The 27,303-nt window shown below is 39.3% G+C and overlaps 1 protein-coding gene across 1 annotated transcript in view; it reads left to right on the top strand.

The window, feature by feature from the left end:
- The window catches only part of TTC21A (tetratricopeptide repeat domain 21A), a 161,512-nt gene extending 148,293 nt beyond the window's left edge, over positions 1-13,219 (top strand). Inside the window, exons 28-29 of the mRNA XM_053713784.1 lie at positions 11,793-11,860; positions 12,783-13,219. Coding sequence (XP_053569759.1) covers positions 11,793-11,860; positions 12,783-12,860 — 146 coding nt within the window. The 3' untranslated portion in view covers positions 12,861-13,219. The remainder of the gene's footprint in view (positions 1-11,792; positions 11,861-12,782) is intronic.
- Positions 13,220-27,303: the final 14,084 nt, after the last annotated feature.

Raw genomic sequence — 27,303 nt, 5'->3', positions numbered from 1 at the left:
CTTTCGTCAGTCTTCTGTATTGTTTGTTTGCTTTTCTGGGAAACGCAAGGGTCAGAAAGCTACGGCTACTTCACTTTCCCTTTAGCTGAAGAGTGTTATTCGCTTGGCACATGAGACTGCTGGACAGCAACCTCCTGAGAAAATCATAGCTCATTCCACAAGGGCTATTTCTTCTTCCTGGGCCTTCAAAAATGAAGCTTCTGTGGAACCGATTTGCAAGGCTGCAACTTGGTCATCTTTGCACACTTTTTCCAAATTCTATAAATTTGATACTTTCGCCTCGACTGAGGCTTCTTTTGGGAGAAAGGTTCTTCAAGCAGTGGTGCCTTCTGTTTAGGTTCCTGTCTTGTCCCTCCCTTATCATCTGTGTCCTCTGGCTTGGGTATTGGTTTCCAACAGTAATTGTTGATGATCCGTGGACTCACTGTGTCATTAGAAAGAAAACAAAATTAATGCTTACCTGATAAATTTCTTTCTTTCTTGACACGGTGAGTCCACGGCCCACCCTGTATTTAGACAGTTTCTTTTTATATAAACCTCAGGCACCTCTGCACCTTGTGTTACTTCCTTTCTCTCCTTTCCCTTTGGTCGAATGACTGGGGGATTGTGGGTAGGGGAGTGATATTTAACAGCTTTGCTGTAGTGCTCTTTTCCTCCTCCTGCTTGCCAGGAGTGATATTCCCAACAGTAATTGATGATCCGTGGACTCACCGTGTCAAGAAATAAATAATTTTATCAGGTAAGCATTAATTTAGTTTTTTTACATCGAAGCCCTAGTGATACCGCGTGCCCTTCCAGTGCTTTAGTGTCGCCTCCTCTCCTTGACACAGTAACAATGTGTGTTCCATCTAAACAACTGGGTATTTTGCTGTGCTTTCTCATTTAAGACCATGTCTCTCCATACCTGTATTTCCATACCACGCTACTGATACCGTTTTGCCGCATACAGAATGCACACACAGTTATCAACAGGTGGCAGATGAAGTTGGGGAAGAATAACTCTTAGAAACAGAATGATATACAATACGGTTATCGACTCCCCTCTGGTTTCAGAACCGCTGCCTTCCCACAGTCTCTCCCAAAGGCTGTTCAATAGATTTGTATATACGGAAGGAGGAACTGGTCCACCAAAGGTCCCAGAAGATTCACTGTCTAGACCCCATGGTTTCATCAAACTCTTGTCAGGGTATAGTGGCTCCTGTTACTGATTAGAAATATCATATTGGTGTGTTGTATCCATACACAATCATAAAAAGTGTAGATACTCACAGAGTAGTTTGAAATAAACGGCTCCTATATAATCAAGGACATTTTCACCAGCTTTTATGTATCAAAATGCAGCTATATTGTGTCCAATGCGTTTCAACGGCTAGCACCGTCTTTATCAAGAGCATTCAAAGTTAGATTGCTTACAAAATTTGCATAAAGTACAGCAACTCAGGCGGCTTTAAATATACAATAATGGACGCTATCTGTTACCTCATTAACTAAGGTCAGATTTACACCCAATATACAAAATTAAAACTCTAAAAAATGCAAATAATCACAGTACCAAATACATCAATAATAAATAAAAATTCTATATATGTCTCTATAAAATTTAGCTCAATTAGCAAAGGTTAAAATTATACATAAAGTAAATTAATTATTGGCGACCAATCAGAATTCATACATTCAAAATTGCTTCAACCTATCCTTGAGCATGAACCGTTTCAGTTCCCTTTCGAGCCGTTTCCTATGCATGAGTTCCAAATCAGGTCTGTTACAGTTCTTTCTAGTCACGTGTGTACATCTGTCCAATCAGTGACAAGCAATAATGTTCCTTGTAAAGGAGTTCATGTATCTCATCGGCAACAATTGCCGGAATGCACTAAATAACATTGGGATATAAAGTGTGAGATCTTATTCTTATATTGATGACGTCTATGTCATATGCACCAATATCAACCCTAATTATAATAATATATCTTGCTGTGATAATTGAGTATAGAGTGACAAGGAAAATAAAAATAAAAAAATAATAAAAATATATCGTTCTTAAGATTCATTTTTGTACACCACATTATTAGTAAAATATTTGCATGATTAACAATATTAGCCAAGATGAAAAGTTTGCATCCTAAAGATCTTATTTATATTTTAAGCTAGACATGTTTATCAACATTATATTTCTAAACAAATAGAAATTAACATTACCACCACTAACCCTAACAGTTTGAGTGGTGATGAGAACAATTTAGATATAGAATACATCGTTCTTAGTGGTATAAATATCTCTAATGGAATTAAACTAATAAAATCACTATTAAAAAAGAAGAAATCATAAAAATGAATAAACTTCTTGAATACATACGATAACATAGCAAACATATAAATCATATGATCACAAAAATACTAAACAAAAGCAGTAATTCTAGTGCCCTTATTAAGGCCCCATTGTACCTATGTCTTAAGTGTATGAATCCATCTCAGTTCCCCTTGGGTCTAATTCTTTTGCCATATCAGCCCCTCTCCAGTGAACCATAACTTTTTCTATTCCCAGCCACAGGAAAGTTTCTTTCTTAAAGTGTCGACAATGGTATTCCATGATCATCGTGCTCTTTTTCAATTTTATTGAGATGTTCTAATATCCTTGTCTTGAGAAATCTGGACGTTTTCCCTAAATATTGACTTTTGCATTCACATTGTAGTAAATATATCTCGTATTTTGTTTTACGTTATAAAATCCTTTATTTTGTATGTTTTCTCAGTAACTGACAAACTAAATGTTTTGTGTGTTCTTTTTGTGTAGTTGCAACCCTTACATTTACCACGTGAAAAAACCTGTTAAATCACTAATTTCTATAGTTTTTTTTTGGGGGGGGGGTATCCCTTTGATCATTGAAGGTGCCAATTTTTGTTTAAAATTTTTTCCTTTTCTAAATATAATTACCGGCTTATCAGGAAGCGTTGAACCCAAAAATTCATCCTCCTTAAGGATGTGCCAGTGTTTTTCTATGATTTTTTTGATAGATTGATGTTCAACATTAAATGTAGTCATAAACTTGGGAAAATGTATCATTGTATTTTCTCTTTTGGTGTGGGTGAGGAGTTCTGATCTATTTCTACTTCTTACTTCATTTCTTTCTGTTTTAAGAGTTATGTTTCTGGGGGGCGGAGCCAGCTCTGAGCCTGAGCGGTCGCATGGAACCATAGCTCCAGCTATCTATAGCTAAAATGTATATCTTTAACCGCTCAGCTCAGAAGAAGCGATCATTGCTAACTATCTGACAACCCATGGCTCATGCTGGAGTAGTTTGAGGATTGTAGAGCATATTGGGACAAAGCTACTCGACCGGATCGTGTTGTGCTGTTTAGCGGGTCCCATGATGGCAGCCATCTTTTGGCCTCATGAGAGGACTCACGCAGGAGGGATTTGTCGTTAGCAGCACTTACTGATCATTAAGACCCGCTGACTATGTTGCAGCAGTGAGTTTTTGAGCTAGATACACGAAACAATACTAGTGCGGCAGCCTCTTATAGCCATGGCAGTAACCGGCTCTCGGTGGGGCGACATTACTCATGATGTCAACATGGGGACCTGCAATGAACATGTAACTACCGCTACTTACCTGGACATTAAGAAGCTTCTCAAGATTTTGATTGAGGAAGTGGAAACTCTATTTGCATCTAGCTGTGTCCCACCTGATGCGGCTAACTACTTACCATTAACCCAGAAACGGTGTGACGGGACCCGCTCTCCCAGATGGACAGATCTAAGCACTTAGGTATCAGTCCTTGCAGCCCCTCTGGACCCGCTCAGCTGATCCCATTACATGCGAGCAGTGACACCTGCTCGCTCTCACCGCCAGTCTACATCACGGATCTCACTGAGAGTAAACCCTGCCATATTTATGTTCCGTCAGACTGGGTAGTGGATGTGTCATATTCCCTTCATCAAGCACACCCAGCATTGCCATTACCCAGAGTGGATGACAGAGGCAACGATTGGGCAAGCATGTGTCTGGACATCTCCCTGACTTGTGAACTGCAGCACTTCCTGGACTGGAGACATGTTGTAACGGGTCTTATACAGACTGGAATCGGCTAGGAGGTTTCTAACTCATATTATTCAGAATGGATGATATAGTATATAGGGAATGTGCTTATGTTGCCGCAAAAGTTAGATGCAGCTCATAGACATAGCACACAAACATTAGTAACTCTTTGCAATATATGCTTTAGATCCCACTAATGATGGCAACAAGCCTGATGTCTGGAGGACCCTGAACTGCTAATTACTAGTGCACTCCTTTGTCATTCATTGCTAATAAGGGGGCTGATTGCATGCAGATATATATGTTCTGTAGTTACTCAGATAATTGTTAATTTGTTGTCTCTTACTATGTTTAGACCTAAGGTAAGCTACACTATCTCCCCACATTTACCGGTAAATAGCTAATTTCACAACTTTATGGTAGTAAATCACAGGTCATAAACCTTACCACTCCCTTCTCCACATACCTCATGAGGTCAGTGCAGTACCGCGCTCAGAATAGGCTTCTCTTAGCCATGTACAAGTAGACTCTTACACTAGAGTAATGAGACATATTCTTTGTATTTAAATGACCCCTCCAGTACAAATATGCCATTCCCATACCGCCCTCATACCATTGCTCCCACCACAGTAGATAGTTAATTGTTCTCGGACGTGTCGCAACACATAAAGTGGTTTCTTTGATATTTTTGAGACACTTAACGATCTAACAGGACTCTGATTGCAGACATCTAAATATTAGTTCACTCATCTATACACTTGGTGAAGATAGGGACAATGCCGCCTATAAGTCTCAGGGGGATTTTGGGATAGCTTCTGTTCTAGCTCCTTCTATTTTAATCCACTTACATGGGAAAAGTTTGAGGCTCATTATGATAGTATAGGACTCTTCATCCCCACCATTCACTAAAAACATTTAACTTTATGCAACATACACTAAGGTGAGGTATCAATTGGTTGCCGCTGTCATTTCTTGTGATATGAGTATTGGCTAGAGCTGTTATACCTTTGGGCTTAGTGTATTAACTTATTCATACAGCTCTGTTACATATGATACACTTCATATGTTCTATGATATGCAACAATACTTCAACCTATTGTAATGTCTAGCCCTTCTTAGAGCCTTTACTTTATCTTATGGAACTTCCCTGGTTTTACTTTTTTATTAATATAGTGGTAATTATGTGTTATATTTCAGTAACTACGTAAAGGGAGGTACCTTCTCCGTTAACCCATATTAGTTAATGCTCCGAGTAGATTTTTAACTTCGATACCTCATTTGAATAGTCTGAGCTAAATAATAAATAGCTTTCTCCCTTTCTCCCCTAGTCACAGATATCTAACGTTAGAAATAACCACCCCTTACATTTCTATTCGTGCTGTTTGCCTATCTTCCTCACCTCCTGATTATCCTACTATGATGTCTCTAATAGTATGGCTCCCTCCCCCCCCCCCCCCCTTCTCACTCTTTCTTTTGTTTCTCCTTTCTTCTCCTTTCCCCTATACGTCGAGCGGCTCTTGCCCGCTGCTTTTTCTTTCTCTTCCTTATACAATATGGCCTAGGTATGGCTAGTACAGTATCCAACCCCCCACTTCTAGTTATTGCCAGAATAGAAAGTTACTAACTACCCTTCCTATAGATGTGGGGATCATATATTTCGTTTAAAATACTATAAAAATGAAGTTCAATTTCTATGGCCCAAACATTACTATCTCATCTAATCAGGACATGATCTGTAACCTCCTAACTGTATGTTAAGATTTGTGTTTTCGTCTTTATCTTAAAAGTCTAGCTCCTCTCTCTATATAGACAAGTACTTCTGCTCATATCTATATACTCTTCAATAATAGAATATGGTCTTGGTATGTGATGTTACAGCATTTGTTATGTCTTAATAGGTTACCCTTCATATGAGAGTAATGTATGTCATGTCCTGTTGTACGTTATCTTAATGGGTGAATTATGTATGTTCTTTTACCTTGAAACTTCAATAAAAAACTGTTTAAAAAAAAAAGAGTTATGTTTCTATATCCTTTTTGTAAAAATCTCTGTTTGAGGATATCAGACTGTTTGTCATATTCCTCTAACGAATCCTAAGAAACTGACATTTGGGCACTGCCTTTAACAAATTAGTGTGATGACAACTGTCATGTTTTATATATGTGTTCGTATTGCATTTCTTAAAAAAGGTCTTACTATGTATTGTATTGTTATTAACATATAGGGGCCGATTTATCATTGTGCGAGCGGACATGATCCAATATTGTGGATCATGTCCGCTGCACATCGATAAATGCCGACAGCATACGCTCTTGGCATTTATCATTGCACCAGCAGTTCTGGTGAACTGCTGGTGCAATGCCGCCCCATGCAGAATTGCGGCCAATCGCCACTAGCAGGGGGTGTCAATCAACCCGATTGTATTCGATTGGGTTGATTTCCGGACAGGTTATGGAGCAGCGGCCTTTAGACCGCTGCTTCATAACTTGTGTTTCCAGCGAGCCTGAAGGCTCGCCAGAAACACGGGGCATCAAGCTTCTTACGGAGCTCGATAAATCGTCCCCCTAGAGTCAGATCCAAAAGATTAATTTCGTTATTGTGATGTTCCGGAGTTAGGATGATAGACAAATTGTTTTCATTAATACTTTTTACAATTTGAGCTAGTCTAGTCTCCCCTCCCTCGCAAATACAAATTACATAATCTATATATCTATGCCAGGACACCAGGACTGCACCAAATTCTTCATTTTGCCATATGTGTAAGTTCTCAAAATAATCCATGTAAATATTGGCATAACTTGGTGCAAACCTGGTGCCCATAACATTTCCGCATATTTGCATAACTTTGGATGGTAAAGTTTACTACATTCAGGTGTCCATTTTAAAATCCCTGAATTGTAAAACCCGGGTTATAGACTCTGTTATTTGATACATTGAAGTTGTATATATTGTTACTTGTGTGCATGAAGCACTAGGAGCAGGTCATTACAACAAGGAAAGTTGCTACAGCTACACCCTACAAGCGGTTACTATTCAGTTAATCTTTTGGATCTGACTATATGTGTTAATAACAATACGATACATAGTAAGACCTTTTTTAAAAAATGCGATACGAACACATATATAAAACATGACAGTTGTCATCACCCTAACTGGTTAAAGGCAGTGCCAAAAGGTCAGTTTCTTAGGATTCGAAGAAACTATAGCACTTTAGAGGAATAGGACAAACAGTCTGATATCCTCAAACAGAGATTTTTACAAAAAGGATATAGAAACATAACTCTTGAAACAGAAAGCAATGAAGTAAGAAGTAGGAATAGATCAGAACTCCTCAACCAAACCAAAAGAGAAAATACAATGATACATTACTACATTTAATGTTGTCGGAAAGAAAAATAGTAGTACCACACTCCGTAAAAAATATATCTTTATTAAAAAATTATTTTAAAATTCAATAACGAAATATGTGACAGCCTTTCCACTTGTTTGGAGAGAGAGCGCAGCACACGGGCTTACGCGTTTCGGCAGGTTGCCGTTATCATAGCCTGTTGTGTGTCTGTCCTCCTTGCCATTAAGAACACTTTAAACTAATTTGATTGGTTAAAACATATACACTGTCCCTCCTTCTGATGCTCTGTAAATGCTAAACACCTACAGCTTGATATTTAACCCTATCATTCCTTTCACTCTTTTTGTGTGTATTTACATAGTTGGCAATTGTCTTACTAAAGGCATTGTAATATTAAGTGATGAGTGGAATGGTTTTATGTCAACCCGAAACATTTAATATTTGTGTATACCATTGTATTTGGGTGTATTTTTATGAGAACACACATATGTATTTCTCAACAGAGTAAGGTATATTGGAATAAAGGCTTATTATGTGCATTAAATGTCATAGTTGTTTCTCACCTGACATGACCTTAAATGTAAACAAATAGGTATTTGGGTAATTAAACCTTTGGCATGATAATATGTATGTCAATTAGTGGGTTAGGTTTGTGTAGATGGCTCAATACTTTTTGGGTTGCCCTATACTTGCTAATTTCTCTATGTATTTTAAGCTATTTGATCAGTTACCATAGAGGCAATTATGAGATTTTACTATTAACCCCATTTGCTATTAACTGCTCTCTTGAAAAGATTCATTATTCCCCTATTATACACATACCTACTAGCTCAAAATACACTGTTATATACCTGAAAAGAACAGAGTAATGATAAATGCGGAAGAGGTGAAAAGGGGTAGAAATATCTTATTCCCAATAGTTTATGATATCATATCTGGGATTAAGACCTTCTGGTATTCTCGTTCTGAGTCTCAAAATCCAGAACATCTCCCTTCTCGCCAGGAGTTTATCTAAATCTCCACCCCTCTTAGGGACCTTTACTTCCTCAATGGCACACCATTTTAATGTGCTTATCTCACCCTTATGTTTCTCAGTGAAGTGCCTTACTAAGGGTGTTTGTGATTTGCCTCTCGAGATAGTGGATATGTCCTCCCGTATTCTTGTCTTAATGTCCCTGGAGGTAAGACCTATGTATTGAACTTTACACGCTTGGCATGTAAGCATGTATATGACACTCATAGTCGTACAGTTAATACATGTATTGATCTGAAAAACCTCTCCTGTCACATGGGACTTAAATGACTTGGTTTTGTCAAGGTAATCACAGGGCTTACATTTTTTATGACTGCAGTTGTACATACCCCTGCTCGTCATCCAAGTGCCTTGAAATTTAGTTTGAGACTTAAGTTCTGTAGGAGATAGTAATGACCCCATAGTGGGACATTTTCTAGAGCTACACCTCACACCCCTTTTAACCACCTTGACAAGTTTATTATCTGCTGCCAAAATTGGGAAATGCTTCCTTATTATATTGGCAATTTCAGAGAACTGGGCACTATAACTCGTAACAAATGTTACCCCCTTATTGTCAGCCTGTTGCTCTTTTCTTCCTCTAAGAAAAGTGTCCCTTGTCCTAGGCTCCACCTGCATTCTCGCTTTCTTTATTGTTTTCGGGGCATACCCTCTTATTTTTAATCTCTGTTCCAAGGCAGCTGCTTTCTGGCGGAAATCTCCGTAATTCGAGCAATTCCTCTTTAAGCGAATAAATTCGCCTTTTGCTACTGCTGCTGCTGTGTGTCTGGGGTGTTGTACATCAATCTATCAAAAAAGGACAACATTTTAAACAAAAATTGGCACCTTCAATGATCAAAGGGATGGTCCCCAAAAAAACTATAGAAATTAGTGATTTAACAGGTTTTTTTTCACATGTGATAAATGTAAGTGTTGCAACTACACAGAAAGAACACACAAAGCGATATAAAGGATTTTATAAAATGTAAAACAAATTTTTTATATATTTACTACATTGTGAATGCAGAAGTCAATATTTAGGGCAAACGTCCAGCTTTCTCAAGACAAGGATATTAGAACATCTCAATAAAATTGAAAAAGAGCACGATGATCATGGAATACCATTACATTGTAACAATCGTCAACACTTTAAGAAAGAAACTTTCCTGTGGCTGGGAATAGAAAAAGTTAAGGTTCACTGGAGAGGGGCTGATATGGCAAAAGAATTAGACCAAAGGGAACTGAGATGGATTCATACACTTAAGACATAAGCACAATGGGGCCTTAATAAGGGCACTAGAATTGCTGCTTTTGTTTAGTATTTTTGTGATCATATGATTTATATGTTTGATATGTTATCGTATGTATTCAAGAAGTTTATTCATTTTTATGATTTCTTCTTTTTTAATAGTGATTTTATTAGTTTAATTCCATTAGAGATATTTATACCACCAAGAATGATGTATTCTATATCTAAATTGTTCACATCACTACTCAAACTGTTAGGGTTAGTGGTGGTAATGTTTGATATTGGTGCGTATGACATTGATGTCATCAATATAAGAATAAGATCTCACACTTTATATCCCAATGTTATTTAGTGCATTCCGGCGATTGTTGGCGATGAGATACATGAACTCCTTTACAAGGAACATTATTGCTTGTCACTGATTGGACAGATGTACACACGTGACTAGAAAGAACTGTAACAGACCTGATTGGGAACTCACACATAGGAAACGGCTTGAAAGGGAACTGAAACGGTTCACGCTCAAGGATAGGTTTGAATATATGAATTCTGATTTGGTTGCCAATAATTAATTTACTTTATGTATAATTTTAACCTTTGCTAATTGAGCTAAATTTTATGGAGAGATAAATAGAATTTTTATTTATTATTAATGTATGTTTTTTAGAGTTTTACTTTTGTATATCACGTGTAAATCTGACCTCAGCCAATGAGGTAACAGATAGCATCCATTATTGTATATTTAAAGCTGCCTGCGTTGCGGCGGCGTTGCGGTACTTTATTCTACTTTTGTAAGCAATCTAACTTTGAATGCTCTTGATAAAGACGTTGCTAGCCATTGAAACGCGTTGGACAAAATAAGCTGCTTTTTTTATACATAAAAGTTGGTGAACATTCCCTTGAATACATAGGAGCCGTTTATTTCAAACTTCTCTGTATCTACACTTTTTATTATGGTGTATGGATATAACACACCAATATGATATTTCTAATCAGTAACAGGAGCCGTTATACCCTGACAAGAGTTTGAAGAAACCGTGGGGTCTAGACAGTGAATCTTCTGGGACCTTTGGTGGACCAGTGCCTCCTTCCGTATATGCAGAAGATTAACTCTTATCTGCAGGTGGCTCATTAAAGGGACATTTCAGCTGGTATAATAAGCAATTGGGAACACATTAAGAGAAAACCAATTTACCAGTACAGAGTTTTAAATGTATGGGAAATTTTTCCTTTAGGTTTATTTTTTATAATTGAAATAGATGGTTTTGTTCAAGGATATGCCCATTTAAATGCTCATTATATGTATCTATGTATGCACAAAGGCCAATTGTTTTGTATTAAAATGTTTATTATTGTTGTGTGTGGGGTTTTAATGTAAGCTTATGAGCCGGTCCATTTTTGGTTCAGCAATCTGGATAGTGCTTGCTGAATGGTGGCTGCATTTAGCCACCAATCAGCAAACAGTACCCAGGTGCTGAACCAAAGATGGGCTGGCTCGTAAGCTTACATTCCTGCTTTTTCAAATAAAGATACCAAGAAAATTTTATAATAGGAGTAAATTAGAAAGTTGATTAAAATTGCATGCTCTATCTGAACCATGAAAGAAAAAAATGTGGGATCAGTATCCCTTTAAGGAACAAAACCTGCTGTTTTCAAATATAAAAATCTCTCTTTCACTCCTTCCCCACTCGGAGTTTGATTTCTCTTGCTGCCTCTTGTTTACATAGTTTTTTTATAGCCAATGCAGCAGTATCAGTAAAGGTGATAGTTTCAACAGGCAAAAGCAGCTATTTCAAATTACAAAATAAAGATAAACAAGCTGTTTGCAGACAATTTAATACACCCCAGTATGTAAAATGGATAACTGAGAACACATTAAAGAGGAGAAGATTTTAGTTACATGTCCCTTTAATTCCCTGTCTATAAGAACAGTGTGTATAATTCTGGTTATGTGTGTATATGCTGGCTTATGGCATCAGTGCATTCACAGTCAGTCTTTTAGATACATAACATGCAACACCAACTTGTGCCGTAGGATATCACACTAGAACTGCAAATGACGTATCTGGTCACATGTTGCACAATTATTAATGTTCCTCACTGCATCCAGTAATGTTGCTAATAGCTGTTATGTTTTGTTTGCAGGCTTCAGACTTGCATTTAATTATTTAAAAGACAAGAAGTATGTGGATGCGATTGATGTCTGCCATAAGGTAAAGGCTTCATGTTTTGCATAATCATTATATACACCATATTAGGGCTTATTTCCACTGAGTTGTTAAAAATGGAGTCGTAAGCTACCGAATTTGCAGACAGTTAAAGATAGTTTTATAGATCCATTTTAATACCAGGTTTCCATTGGAATATTTTGTGCAGTCGGTCTTTTCATGTATGTGTAAGTTAACGTTGTGTTAGCCCTTCCATCCGACATCGTATTTCTTGAAAATAGCACCTTAACAAGTTCTTTGCTATGGTAACCTGACCTAACACTATAAAAGTTACGTTTAATGCCTGCACTCTTTACCTCTGATTGCCTCTAAAGAGAAAGGTGTTATGTAGGTCACTAAAACAAAGATACAAAATATTTAAGGAAAAACATATAATTTTTTGTTTTCTAAAAATGTTTAATTTCCTGATATATGTAATACTTATTGCTTCCCTAGGCATAGGCCTAATTGGAATTATGGATATATGTGCTTGATTATATTTTTGTATGTAAATACATATTAATATTTAAATAGGAACCTGGGCCAGCAATAAATATTATATATAACAATACATTGTTTGCCAACTTTATTTTCTCAATAAGAACTAGGCCTCACACAGCTTATTTGTTCTCTTTTACACCTACATTTACACATGCCATAATGTTTTAGATATTATTGTCCATTTCCGACAGTGTTTTACCTGTTTGCGCATTCAGTGGAAACCTGGTATAATTTCATGATTTTCAGGTTCTATTATTTCTTATGGGACGCTTAATATGTAAAAAGCGCCATTGGAATCTGTCAATAAGCGTAATGACTTCCCACAATCGTTTTTTAATTTGCTAGCTTGCGAAAACCCAATTGCGGCTCAATAGAAACGAGCCCTTAGTATTTAAAAAATATGTTAACCAATCTATTTTCATTTTAGGTTCTCAAAGATTGCCCAGCATATCCCATAATAAGGAAGGAAATATTGGAAAAAGCTCAAGCCTGTTTGAAGCCATAAGCCTTAAAAGTCGTGTGCTGTTTACCAGGAGATATCTTGGTTCATTGTAACAATAAGAATTAAATATTACTTTGCACTGTTTTTTATTACAATATCTGTGTAGAGAATTTTCTAATGTGTTATTTGTTTTTGTTGACTGGAAGTGCCTGAACGTTTGCCTATAAAAGCAGTGTTCACAGTTTGTATTTATTTTATATTTTCTGTTGAGAAACGGTTTAGTATTATATATGTCATCCGATGTGAATATTAAAGCAAATAATATTTCCAGAAATATTGTCATTTTTGTTAAATAAAAGACCAAAGAGTTGACGTTGTTATTCCAGTGTTTGTTGACATTAAATGTTAAAGGATGCAATGAATATGTTTTATTACCATTTTTTCAGTAATGGATTGTCCATTTTAACCTGAAAAAAGTGATGACTCCTGCAACTATTTGTAGCTTTGTGTCCAGTTAGAATCTCAGTGTAAATGATTTTCTCTTTAAATTGGTTTGTCCTTAAACTATGAACGAAATCAGCTGAGATTCTGTTTAAAAGTTTAGGAAGTGTCAGTACAGGTACAAAACCCTTAATCCAAACTGCTTGGGACCAGAAAATGTTTGGATTTGGGAATATTTGTATTATTTGCATCTGTAAAATGGGAACAAGTGTAAACTACAGTGTCTTATGTCGTTAATGCAATATTTACAATACAGCTTATAAAATATAAATATTTAAATATAGACTATCATTTGCATTTGAACACAAAAAAAATAAACTAAAGATGCAGGCAGAAAAGATTGTTGGAAAGTACTGTGACGGAAAGTAGTTCTGACGCCATCCACTCACTTGCACGCCAAGGCACACGCGCGCACAAACAGGTACAAACGAAACACTAGGCTCAATCATTGCTGAGAAGAAACTTGTGACAGCACCCTCCGCCTTACCCACCTGTGAACAGGTAAGGAGGCATCCCTGGTACCCCTGGTTCCATGACAGAGCCCCCCACCAAGGAGCGGCCTCTGGATGCGAACTTGGGAAGGTCTGTCAAGATGTCTCCGATGGAAGGCACGCACCTTGGCCGCAGCATGGAGATTGCCCACAGGTTCCCAGGAACGCTCCTCGGGACCATACCCTTTCCAGTGGACAAGATATTCTAGACAACCTCATCTACTACGAGAGTCTAGAATGTCCTGGACTTTGTACTCATCAAACAAAGATGTCTAGTAGCCAACCAAACTTTGTCACCTATTTTGTATATAGGAGGGCGTTTACGCTTGCAATCAGCCTGAATCTTTTGTTGCTGTTGGACTGTGGTGAGTTGTTGATGAAGGCTGCAAAGCATAGCTCTAAGGTTGCGTAATCGGTGGGAAACATCAGGCACAGGGATAAGAGAAGGAAGGTGAGGAAAAGATGGAAAATTGTATCCATAATTTGCATAGAAATTGCTCCAGCCCGTAGATGAGTGTTTTTAGTTATTGTATGCGTATTCAGCGAGTGGTAGATGATCTACCCAGTCATCCTGTAGATAAGAGGAATAGCAACGAAGATACTGCTCGAGGGTCTGATTGGTCCGTTCAGTTTGCCCGTTCATCTGAGGATGATAAGCGGAGGATAGATTACGGGTTATATGTAGACTGCGACAAAAGTGTGTCCAGAAGCGAGAGGTAAACAGATCCTCTATCTGAGACTATAGATGTTGGGAACCCATGAAGACTATATATATACTGAATGAAATGCTTGGCAGTACGTTGAGCAGTAGGCAATCCAGCCACAGGAATAAAATGCGTCATCTTTGTAAAACGGTCAACTATGACCATGATAGTGTTGTGACCATGGGACAGAGGTAAGCGACTATAAAGTCCGTACTAATATCTCGTCAAGTGTGATTTGGCACAGGTAAGGGTTGTAGCAATCCGGTAGGTTTTGAGGTGGATTGTTTATTTTGGGCACAGACAGTACAGGAGTTGACAAAAAGATTGCACATCAGAAGGTAGAGAAGGCCACCAAAAGTGACGTTGGATAGTTCAATTGTGTTCTGAATTCCTCTATGACCGGCTATAGGGTTATCGTGATGGTGTTGCATTATGGGTAGATGATGGCTTGCATGGATATATATACTTTGCTGGTGGTAATGAAGGCCATGAGTAATGGGTAGATGAGCTGCTTCAGTAGGTACGTTAGTACTGGCTTGTCGGATCTCCTCGATAAGAGACTGGTGAGAATCCAGAAAGTATGCAGAAGGAAGGATAGTCTCTTGATGATGGCATACAGGTTCTTTTTCAGAGGCATACATACAAGTTAAAGCGTCTGCCTTCCCATTTTTTGATCCAGGACGATATTTGATGAGTAGATCAAATCGGGAAAAGAAGAGGGCCCATCTGGCTTGATGAGGTTTCAACCTTTTGGCAGTGTGGAGGTACTCCAAGTTTTTATGGTTGGTATACACCACCACGGGATGGATGGTACCCTCCAATAGGTGTCTCCATTCTTCAAGAGCATTCTTAATGGCCAATAGTTCTCGCTCTCCTACATCATAATTTCTTTCCGCACTAAGTTTACGCAAAATGAAGGCTATAGGATGTAGGAGATTCTTTTCACCTGTCTTTTGAGAGAGGACCCCACCAATGGCTACCTCGGAGGCATCTGTTTCAAGGTAGAATAGAGATTAAGTATTTGGTTGTGCCAGAATTGGAGCTTCAGTAAAATGGGAATTAAGCTGAAGAAAGGTCTTTTGAGTGGCAGTATTCCAATCAAAGGTGGTGTGATTCTTGGTGAGTGCAGTAATAGGAGCACAGATAGAGGAGAAGTTCCTGATAAATCTCTGGTAGAAATTGGCGAAGCCAATTAATTGTTGAACCATACGTTTGTTTTGAGGTACAGGTCACTCGAGAATGGCCTTAATCTTTTTTGGATCCATCTTCACTTGTCCAGGTGAAAGAACATACCCAAGAAATTCAATGGATGAGACCTCAAAAATGCTTTTTTCAAGTTTAGCATATAATTTGTGGAGTCGGAGACGCTGTAGGATGATTTTCACATGATTCTCATGTTCAGCAAGTGTTCTAGAAAATATTAAGATATCGTCCAGATAAACGACCAGGAAAGTATCAAGAAGGTCTCTAAAGATGTCGTTGATGAAACACTGGAATGTGGTAGGGGCATTGCAAAGCCCAAATGGCATTACGAGATACTCCAAAGTGCCCATATCTGGAACGGAATGCCGTCTTCCATTCATGCCCTTTCTTGACACGGATGAGAGATCAATCTTGGTGAAATACTGGGCATCTTTCACTTGGTCCAGTAGCTCGGTAGCGGTTTTTAATTGTGATGTCGTTGAGGGCACGATAATCCACACAAGGACGAAGACCACCATCTTTTTCCCCCACAAAAAAAATGCCAGCACCCACGGGTGACATAGAAGGGCATATGAACCCCTTGGCTAGATGTTCCTCAATATATTCTTTTAATACCTTAGGCTCGGAGAGGTTATAAAGTCAACAACGAGGAAGTGGGGCCCCCGGGAGGAGATCGATTGGGCAGTCATATACCCTGTGGGGTGTTAAAACATCAGGCTCCTTTCTTCTTGAAAATGTCAGAGAAATCGTGGTACTTAAGGGGTAGAGACGTCTCAGTAGTCATAACCAAAAGGGTAGTTGGTTTGAAATTAGGAAGTAGACAATCAAATAAAAAATGAAGGGACTTAAAGGATATGAGGTTAAGAAGAATAGCAGGCACTGCACACAAAGTTTCGTTTGCAAGTAAAATCCACAGTTTATTGAAATAAACACAGTAAATACCAATCCAATACAAACGGAGCAATCCATCAATGGTACTCACAGTCAGGCAAAGGTGTGGACAATAGCTTGTGTCTGACGCGTTTCGCGCCCCCTACAGGCGCTTACTCATAGACATAATACATGTCTTAAACTAAGTGCTATTTATATGCCCTAACAAATGAAAATTAACCCTATAGTGACCATGTTGTGGTTTAAAAACAAGACACAAGGGTATTAATTAATACTTAATACTTAAACAGGCAGTACACATGTATAAGCAAGCAGAACTATGTACTCATTAAATGTAAACCTTAAGTTTCTAAATGTACTGAAATACATATATAAATGATAACAAAGCATTGACATGTCAAAAATGCTAAATGTTTCAAAATGAACATTAAGACCGTATTTAGAGAATTTAAACATACCTATAAGGAAGATTTTCCACATAAATATAAAATTACACAGAACTCATTACAATACGGCAAATACAAGATAGACATAAATAAAGGATGCTGAAAATAATGGCTCTATAATATTCTCTTAAAGGTATATTGACTTAATATATATGATGCTAATAGATGGTGATAACAAAAGTTAAATATGCAAGTTAAGAAGAATGATATTGTTAAGGTAGAATTTAGACATCAATAAAAAAATTGATGTCACATTCTCAATTCATTCCAAATGGACTTCTTGTCTTTAATTGAATAATCCAATAGATTTCTTTTCTTTGTAATATATTGTATCTATTTCCACCTCTGGGGGGTACAATGGCAACATCTATAATACGGATAAAGAGATTAGCTGTATTAATAAAATGTTCACCATTAAAATGGCTAGCAATGGTTGACGCCTTCACATAATTTTTAGTATCCCTAAGATGTTCAAACCTTTTTCTGACCTCCCTAGAGGTTTGGCCAACATATTGGAGCTGGCACAAATTACATATAAGTAAATAAACAGCAAAGGTAGTGCCACAATTGGCATAAAAATTAATATTATACCTTTGTTGAGTGATATTACTTGTAAAATGATCACCAAAGCCAATACAGGCACACATATTACAATTTTTGCTAAGACATTTGAAGTTCCCTTGCTTACTAAGCCACCTAGAGCCTGTTAAATGTGCTCTTTTAATATTACTAGGAGAAAGGCTTCTGGCTAAAGTTTTTGGGTTTTTTTGGGACAAATTTACAGTTTTTAATTATGGGATCTCCTTCAAGTATGTGGAGATGTTTCTGAAGAATCTTAGATATTTTAGTGTATTGACTAGTGTATTCTGTGGTAAAGACAACAGCTTCATTAAAGGTGCTGTCTCTGATTTTTTGGTAAGAAGAATCATATGATTTAATATCTTTTCTACATTTCTCTAGCAAATGTTCGTTATATCCTCTGGCTATAAGTCTATTTTTAAGATCTATTGATTGAGTTTCATAGATATCTGGTGACTGAGTGTTTCTTTTTAGCCTTATAAACTGTCCTCTTGGGACAGCTTTACTGAGGTGACTGGGATGCTGTGAGGTAGCATGCAAAATCGTATTGCCTGCAATTGGCTTACGATAAGTTTTAGTGACAATTTTCTCACCATTAATCTGTAAAGTAAAATCAAGATAATTCACTTCAAATGAATCAAATAATCCAGTGAATTTAAGATTCATGAAGTTATTGTCTAAAAAGCCAATTAATTTGTTAAACAAATCTTCATCCACAGGTTTTTTTAGAATGATCAAGAGATCGTCTATATATCTCACAAACAGCAATATGTCTTCTAACCATGGATTTAATACACTATAAATATAAGTCAACTCCCACCAGGAGACATATAAGTTTGCGAACGCCGGGGCAAACTTTGCCCCCATGGCTGTCCCACAAATCTGTCTGTAAAAGATCCCTTCAAACATAAAATAATTATGTGACAACAAGAACCTAAGTACATCACCTATGTATTTTTGGTGTCATGTTCCAAACTTAATTCCCTTTCTAGGAAAAATTCTACAGCTTCAATTCCAAGATGTAGAGGTATAGAAGTATACAGTGAGGTGATGTCTATTACTAACCAAGTGTAATCTGGTTCCCAAACCACAGTATGTAAAGTGTGTATAAGATGTGAACTATCTTTAAGATAAGATAACTGTTTAACAGCTAGCGATTGACGAATGCTATCTAACCATGCCCCCAATGGCTCAAACAAAGATCCTACTCCGGAGACAATAGGTCTACCCGGAGGGTTGGTGAGGTCTTTGTGAACCTTGGGTACATGGTAAAAGATTGGTACAAGAGGATTCTTAGGGACCAAAGTATCAAAATCGGTGTCTCTAAAGACCCCCAAATTTATGCCTTCAGTTATCATCCCTATAACGTAAAACCGGATTCCCTGTAAGCTTCTGATAGACCTAACGGACTTAAAGGATAGTTGTCCGGTACTCCAGTTAATCTGTGGGTTATGTTTGCGTAGCCATGTAATACCCAAGATGACAGGAAATAAAGGTGATGGAACAATATCCCTGACAACAATCTCCTGATGTCGGTTTCCAATACAGAGAACTATTGGGTATGATTCTTGGGTAACTGGACCAGTTTTTAAGGTACTGCCATCCACCATATGAAGTAGTGAAGATTGTTTCTTCTGTCGAATAGGAATGCGTAATTGGGAGACTATTTTTTTTTTTTTTTTTTTATTTTTTTTTTTTTTTTTTTAAAAAAAGATTTATTTGAAAATGAATAAAGACATTGTACATAGAATAAAAATACAAAGGGAGCAGTTTGTGGGAGCGCAAAGCGCAAAGCCACATTACAAAAACCTGAGTACAAAGATGAAAAGCTTGACATTTTTATAACTGTTAGTTGAACAATTCTGTATGTGCTATATGGTAATACATGTTATACCGTCTCGATCTATCGAGACACACTTAGGAAAGGTAAAAGAGAGAAAAGTTATGAGTAATTGGGAAGAGGAAGAGGAAGAGGGAGAAGGGAGAGAGAGAGAAAAAAAAAAAAAAAAAAAAAAAATTTGTTCAAAGAATGGCAAGGGTCTGAGCTTTGTTCTCGAACAAGGAGGTAAACCCCTTTAGATTTTACGCTAAGGGAAGGAGACCAGGCAGCTAGCATTAGTTCATATATCTCCATTTGGTTGCACCTGAAGTAGTGCAGTTTTTCCATAATCAAAAGGTCATTGACGGCGGCCCGCCAGTCAGTTAGAGTAGGTATATCTTTTGACTTCCACATTCTAGGAATAATCCTTTTCGCACCGGTAAGCATAAGTAAAAGGAGAGCTCGGCTATGTGTAGTTTTGATGTTGGGGAGGTGTAAGAATAGCAGGGTCTCGGGGGTGTTGGGAATGGTTATATTCAGTTTTTCTGATATTTCCTTCATAACTGCCTCCCAAAATCTGGAAAGATTGGGACAGGACCACCATATGTGAACAATGGAGCCCTGTTCTCCACACCCCCTCCAACATGTGGCACTAACCGCGGGGAAGAGCTGATGAAGTTTTGCAGGGGTATAATACCATCTGGTTAATAGTTTAAGGTGTATTTCCTGTACAGTGGCTGATACCGATGACCCCTTGGTCAAAGCAAAGGCTTTAAGCCAATCGTCCTCCCCAACCTCGCTTCTAAGTTCTCTATTCCATGTCCTAGTGTATGTAGGTAGCTGGGTGTCTGGTGGTATGAGTAAGAGTTTGTATATCTTTGAGATCAGTCTTCTAGGAGGAGTGATTTCAGTGCACAAGGACTCGAAAGGCGTCAGGGTTCTGAGAAAATTATGTTTTTGTTTGTGGGTGAGTAGGAAGTGAGAAAGCTGGTGGTATCTTAGCCAGGAAGAGAAGACTGAACCAGACTGGTCCTGTAGTTTTAGTTGTGATAGTAGTCTGCCCCCCTCTTGTGCGTAATGTAAGATTCCTGCTCTTAATCTATAGGGGGAGTTTGTGCGTCTACTGACTTCATAGTATGGTAACTCTGGGTTTTCTATTATGGGGAGCATTGGAGAGACAGGGGACGATATGTGTGTGCTGGTGGCTATCAATTTGTCCCACACAGTTAGTGTTTCATGTATTATATGGTATTTTTGTATTATCTTGGGACGTTTATTCGTAGGTATCCACGCCAGGGCTCCTACATTATTTAGTTGTAGTATTTGTCCGTCTATTCCGACCCATTTTTTTTGCATGGAGTTCTGTGACCACTCAGTCAGTCTTTGTAGAAAAATGGCCCTCCTATAAGAAGCTAGGTCTGGGAAGCCTAGTCCTCCCTTATCTCTAGGAAGATACAATGTCCGTCTGGGTATTCTCGGTCTCGTACCCTTCCATATAAACTGTTCTAAGGTGCTTTGGAGTTGGGGTAGGAAGTCGTTCGGTAAGCGAATCGGGACTGTTTGCATTACATACAATATTCGTGGTAGAATATTCATTTTGATGAGGCCTATCTTCCCTAACCATGAGAGTGATTTATTACTCCATGAAGACAGGTCATTGACTATCTCTTTACGTAGGGACAAATAGTTGTTTTTAAAAATGTCAGAGGGGTTTGCAGATAGGTATATACCAAGATATTTCAATTTGGTGGGTGTTAGTGTCATCTTATAGTTATTGGATAGGAAGTCTATGTGTTCAGTAGGGGCGTTTATGTTAAGAAGCTCTGATTTAGTTAAGTTTAGGTGAAAATTAGACAGTTTGCCATACTCATTAATCTCTTTCAGAAGTTCAGGGACAGATGTTTCAATGTTTGTTAGTGTGTAAAGGACATCGTCGGCGTAGAGGGCCTGTTTGTGTTCTTCATTTCCAATTTGTATTCCCTTTATGTTTGCATTATGTCTAACTTTTTGAGCGAGCGCTTCTATTAAAAGGGCGAATAATAAGGGGGATAAGGGGCATCCCTGTCGGGTTCCGTTGGAGATGTCAAATCTATCCGACAGAATACCGTTCACTCTAATACGTGCGTTCGGGGCAGAATATAATGCAAATGCCATGTTTGTGAAAGCTGAACCGATATTCATTGCTGACATGACTCGGCGCAGGAAGAGCCAATCGACCCGGTCGAAAGCCTTCTCTGCGTCAGTCGCCAGGAGGGCCAATGGTACCTTTTCAATTTGGGCAAAGTTAATAATTTGGAGGACTTTGGAAGTGTTATCTCTTGCCTCTCTACCGGGTACAAAGCCCACTTGGTCAGAAGAGACAAGAGAGGGGATATACTTATTGAGGCGGTTCGCTAGGATTTTTGCTAGGATTTTGATGTCCATGTTCAGCAAGGATATGGGTCTAAAATTCGCAGGGGAGGTAGGGGGCTTGCCGGGTTTGGGTATAAGTGAGATATGTGCTTCGAGCATTGTGTCAGCTAAAGTGGGCTCTGTTATCAGGTTGTTGAACAATTGGAGTAGCAGTGGGCTTAGTGTTTTGCTGTAAGTTTTGTAGTATTTTAGCGAGTAGCCGTCTGGGCCCGGGCATTTCCCGGTGGGGAAATCTTTAAGGGCTTTAGAAAGTTATAAGGCAGTGATGGGCTCGTCTAGGCAGTTCTTCTGGTCGGGATCTAGTCTTGGCAGTTCAAGGTCTGATAGGTATTGATCTATGAGCTGAATTTTAGTGTCTGTTGGGACTGCATGTTCCCCTTGGTCAAGCTTGTGCGGTATATTATATAATGCTTTATAGTACGTGTTGAAAGAATTTGCAATTTGTTTACTACTTTTCAGTGTTGTGCCATCAGGGTTCTGGAGACTGTGGATATATGTTTTGAGTTGTTTTCTACGGGTCGCTCTGGCTAGCAGTTTCCCCGGTTTATTGCCTCCCTCATAGTATTGTTGTTTTATTGCTAAGAATTTGCGCTGGCAGGACTCTCTTAGGTGGGTCTGGAGCTCCCTCCTAGTGTTTTCCAATCTAAGTTTAGCCTCCCTGTCCCACGGGGCTTTTTTATGTGCAGCTTCAAGTTGTGTAACCGTGTTCAAAAGTTGGGTATGTTTTAATCTATACTGTCTATTAAGGCGCGCTCTGTGTTTGAGAAATTCTCCCCGGATAACACACTTATGAGTCTCCCAGAAGTTTATTATTGAGGTCTGTGAGGGATTGTTATGTTGTAGATAGTCTGTAAGAGATTTTTGGATTTCAGAGCTTATTACAGGGTTGTCTAGTAGTGTATCGTCTAGTCTCCATATATATGTCGTGGGTGGGAGATCGGGCCATTGAACTTCGCATGTGATTGGGGCGTGGTCTGACCAAGTAATCGGGCCTATAGTGCAAGATGTTACCATGTCAAGTCCGATGGAGTCCGTAAGAAAATAATCTATTCTAGAGTATTTGTTATGTGGGGGAGAATAATATGTGTAGTCTCTAGTTGATGGATGCAATGTTCTCCATATGTCGTGTAGAGCAAGACTTGAGATAGTGGATTTAACTGATTTGAGAATTTTGGTAGGGGTACTGTCTAATCCATTGGATGTGTCTAATGACGTTTCCATGGATATGTTAAGATCACCTGAGAGGAACACTGTTCCTTTCGCGAAGTCTAAGATGAGCCTCGAAACCTTTTGTAGGAATAGATGCTGTTCTGTGTTCGGGCTGTAGAGAGTAATAAGGGTGATCGGATGGTCATATAATGTTCCCGTTATCAGCAGGAATCTACCCTCTGTGTCCTTTTCTACATGTGCAATTTTTAGCGGGACTGAGTGGTGTATCAAGATCCCTACTCCTCCCTTTTTAGAGAGGCCTGACGCGAACAGGGCAGTGGGGTATTGGGCATTAAACCACTTGGGTTCCCTGCCTCTGCGGAAGTGTGTCTCTTGAAAAAAGAGTATGTGGCTATGCAAATTTTTTAGGGCTCTGAAAGCTATAGACCGCTTACCTGGGTTGTTCAAACCTTTGGCATTAATTGAGGTTAATGTGAGGCCATGCGATCCGAACTTGCTATGTTGGTGGTTCATTCTGAAAAAAAAAAAAAAAAAAAAAAAAAAGGGGAGGGAGGGGGGAAAGTTTTGAAGGGGGAAAGTGGACAGGGGGATAGAATAAAGTAGGAGTTATAGATTAGAGATATAAAGTAAATGAAGAAAGTGTCTTGTAGCGAACAAACAGAACACTGAAGGACCGTAAATGGTTGTCTACATAAATTTAGTAACCTTCTAAATAACAAGTAACAAACAAAGGAAATTGGGGTTGTAATCCCCAGGCAATAACAATAATTAAAGTATGTAGAAACTCTTGGTGGCTGATTTGCCACATGTTCAAGAGTTGACGTAAATTTGGCACAGAACAATGATGTATGATTGGAGGGAGGTGAGTTAGGGTAGAGAGGGTTGGGTCAGAGGGGTAAAGGAGGGTGGGGGGAAGGGATGTGGTGTAAAAGGGGTCCACAGATAAGATGACACTGGTATTTTTGAAAGTTATATAACATTGAATCTACAGGTTGAATAACATTTTGAATAGGCTGGCTGGGTAATGGAGTTAAAAAGCATTAGACAGATACTCACTGACTACAGGTATGTCTCCATACCGATATGTAGTTATTTTTATCCTAAAAATCATACAGAGGCATATGTCAATGAAAACATAAGTGTAAAGAGGAGCTTACCCAGTGTCCCGGAAACTTCAAACGAAAATTGAAACTCAGCAATTAGCTTTTCTAAACAATATTTAAACTATGGGTTGAGTAACATTTTAATTAAACAAATTGGGTGGTTAGTCCAGATATCAGTCCATGGCTGATAATAAGCCGGAGACACTTAGGTTAGAGGGCCCGACTGGAGGATCCAGGGGTTACTTCTTGGGGGTGACGCAGATTTTCTAGTGCTAAGCATTCGTAGAATGATTGGACATCTTCTCCTGCTTTGTATATTGCTGTCTTGTTGTTATGAGTTGCCACTATGGAGACTGGGAAGCCCCAGCGGTAGGGAACCTTGTGGGCTCTCAGGTTAGATGTTATGTGTCCTAAGTCTCTCCTTTTCTGTAAAGTTGTTGGAGATAGATCTGAGAATATCTGAAGCTCCTCACCCGCATGTTGTACCGGGTGATTGGTGCGGGCGCACCTTAGGATTTCTTCCTTGTCTTTGTAGTTTAGGAAACGGACAATAATGTCTCTAGGGGGCGCTTTGGGGGGTGGCTTCGCCCTAAGCGCTCTGTGAGCGCGTTCTAGCATTATGTCTGGAGAGGAAGGGGTGTTTTTCAGGGTGCGGAACAAACTCTGCAAGTATCCTTCTATAGCAGGGGGGTGTACAGATTCTGAGGCCACCCTGATGCGCAGGTTGTTCCTGCGCCCTCTATTGTCCAGATCTTCTAGTTTGTCAGATAGTTGCTGCAGTGCATCTGCTTGGTCTTTGATTTCAGTATCCATGAGCTGAGTGGTGGCCAGGGTTGAAGCTTGGGTGGTTTCAACCTGAGTGACTCTGGTGTCCAGAGTGTTAATGTCCTTTTTAAGTTCATTAAAGAGGGTGCGCATTTCTAAAACAGCATTTTTTATGTCATCTTTTGAGGAAAGGTGGCGCAAATCCTCTTTTGTGATTTGTTGTGATGCCTGCATCTCTATTTCTTGTGTTGTATCCCCTTTATCAGGCTTTGTAGCTCCCTCTGTGTCAGATGGGGGGGGTAGTATTCAGACCCACTTGTTTCAGGTATTTGTTTAAGGTGCGCACTGGGGTATGTGTGGTAGCCTTGTTTTGCTTCTTACAGGGCATCCCTTAGGTTTCTCCCTATCAGTGAATAGGGGTTTAGGAGAACTAGTTGTGCAGGCCCACTTTTGGCAGTTTTGCTAGGAAAAGCAGTATGATGTGAGAGTAATGAGGCAAATTAGTGGCAGTCTGGGCCCTGCTCAATGACAACTTTCAGATGCTGCTGAGGTGCAGTGAGCAAAAGGAAGATGCGGTATAAAATTATCCTATGCTCCGCTAGCAGAAATAGTGATATTATGAAAATTTTGTTGAGAAGGGGTGCACTAAAATTAGCGTGGGAGTACTATCGGTGTTGTGCAGGATGTACTTCAGCTTAAGTTTCTCATTTTGAAACCTTTTATGGCCTTTCGTGGGTAGATCTAGTCCCAAGCCAGTCCTGGCTTCTGATTGCGGCTTTAAAGTTCTATGAGTAGCGTGGCAGGCATGAGTGCAGCGGGGCCTACCTCTCTGGGCTGGATGTGGGCAAGTGATATCTGTGCGGTGTATCGCTGCTTAGAGTATATGGAGCAAGGTGGGGTTAAAAGGCCCGAGCACTTGGCGATATGTAAGTTCCCAGATCTCTAATCAGGATTAATGCCTCTACTTATCCCTCGGTCACCGTGGCCATGCAAAAAAGTGTGCAAGCAGGGGGACTATTTGCTTACCGGGTTTACTCTGTATCGCGGCACCCGATGTCCCGAGGCCGGGGGGCTTGATGTCGGCGATCCTTTACTTGCACTTGGGCGTGCAAGCGGTAGGTGATATGATCCTTGTAATCCACCCGGTCTCCGGTGTTAAGAGCTCAGTATATTTATGTGTCACTGACGGCCTTCTCGCTGCCAAGTGGGAGTAGAAATGGCGCGGTTGCGCTCTCTTCGTCTGTCCCCTATAAGATGTCCAGAATCAGGATATTGGGGATTGTTTTCGGTTGTGGGGTACTTTAAGAAGTAATATCCTCCGTTATGGGTCTAATTTGAGTCGTTCTGTGCCTTTTATTTTAGTTGTTATGCCTGAGGGTTTAAGAGCTCTCCTTCTACACAGCCATCTCCCAGCGTGGCTTGGCTCCGCCCCCCCGGGAGACTATTTATTTTAACATCAAAAAAGCAGCTGCTGGCACCAGAATCTATGATAGCAGAAAGTTCAATGACTTTCTCATTCAGCTGCAGGAAAACAGAAATGACAAGGTGAGAAGAAGAACTGTAAATGGGTAAATTAAGACACGTAGCTTGAGCTACTAAAATACCCATTACAGGTTTAATGGGACAATCTTTTAAAATATGACCAGGCTTGGCACAATATAGACAAAGGTGGAGATTCCGTCTTCTTGCTCTTTCTACTGCAGACAGGGGTCCGCAAACCAGCCCAATCTGCATAGGCTCTACTACATTAGTAGTCTCAGCAGCAGGGGGCATTACAGGAATCGGGGGAGGATAGTAATCTGATTGTCTAGGCCATAGTAGCATGGCATTCTGTTTTTCCTGCCTCTTTTCACGAAAGCGACGATCCAATTAGGTCACTGCTACAATCAATTCTTTTAGGTTAGTAGGTACCCCAATCTGGGGGAGTTCGTCTTTAAGTTGATCAGAGAGACCAATGCAAAAATGATCAATGAGAGCCACTTTGTTAAGTGCGGTATCAGAGGCCACCTCCCTGAACTCAGAAATGTAATCCTCCACTGGTCTCCTCTGCCGTAAAGATCATAAGGTGCCTCGGGCAGTAGCAGAGCGTAGAGGATCATCATAGAGGACATTCATAGCGGTGACAAATGACTTCCAGGTATTGAGATCTGGATGGTCACTGTGCAAGAGTTTATGTGCCCATGTTTGAGAAGGGCCTGTGACTAACGAAATTGTAGTGCACACCTTAATATATTCGGTGGCATAGGTGTGGGGTTTCAGGGAATATAATAATTCACAAGAAGTGATTAAAGCAATGTATGTCTTGCGATCACCAGCAAATTTTTCATGTAAGGCAATAGTTGGTTCACTCGCCAGGACCTCATACCTAGGAGGTGGAACTGCAGAAGGGGCAGTAGTAGTGCGTTGTTCCTGAATTCTTACT

This window comes from Bombina bombina, chromosome 5 (genome assembly GCF_027579735.1).
Source record: "Bombina bombina isolate aBomBom1 chromosome 5, aBomBom1.pri, whole genome shotgun sequence".
NCBI classification, from domain to species: Eukaryota; Metazoa; Chordata; class Amphibia; order Anura; family Bombinatoridae; genus Bombina; species Bombina bombina.
The sequence above is the reverse complement of the archived record's forward strand: the minus strand, read 5'-3'. Positions and strand labels throughout refer to the sequence as shown.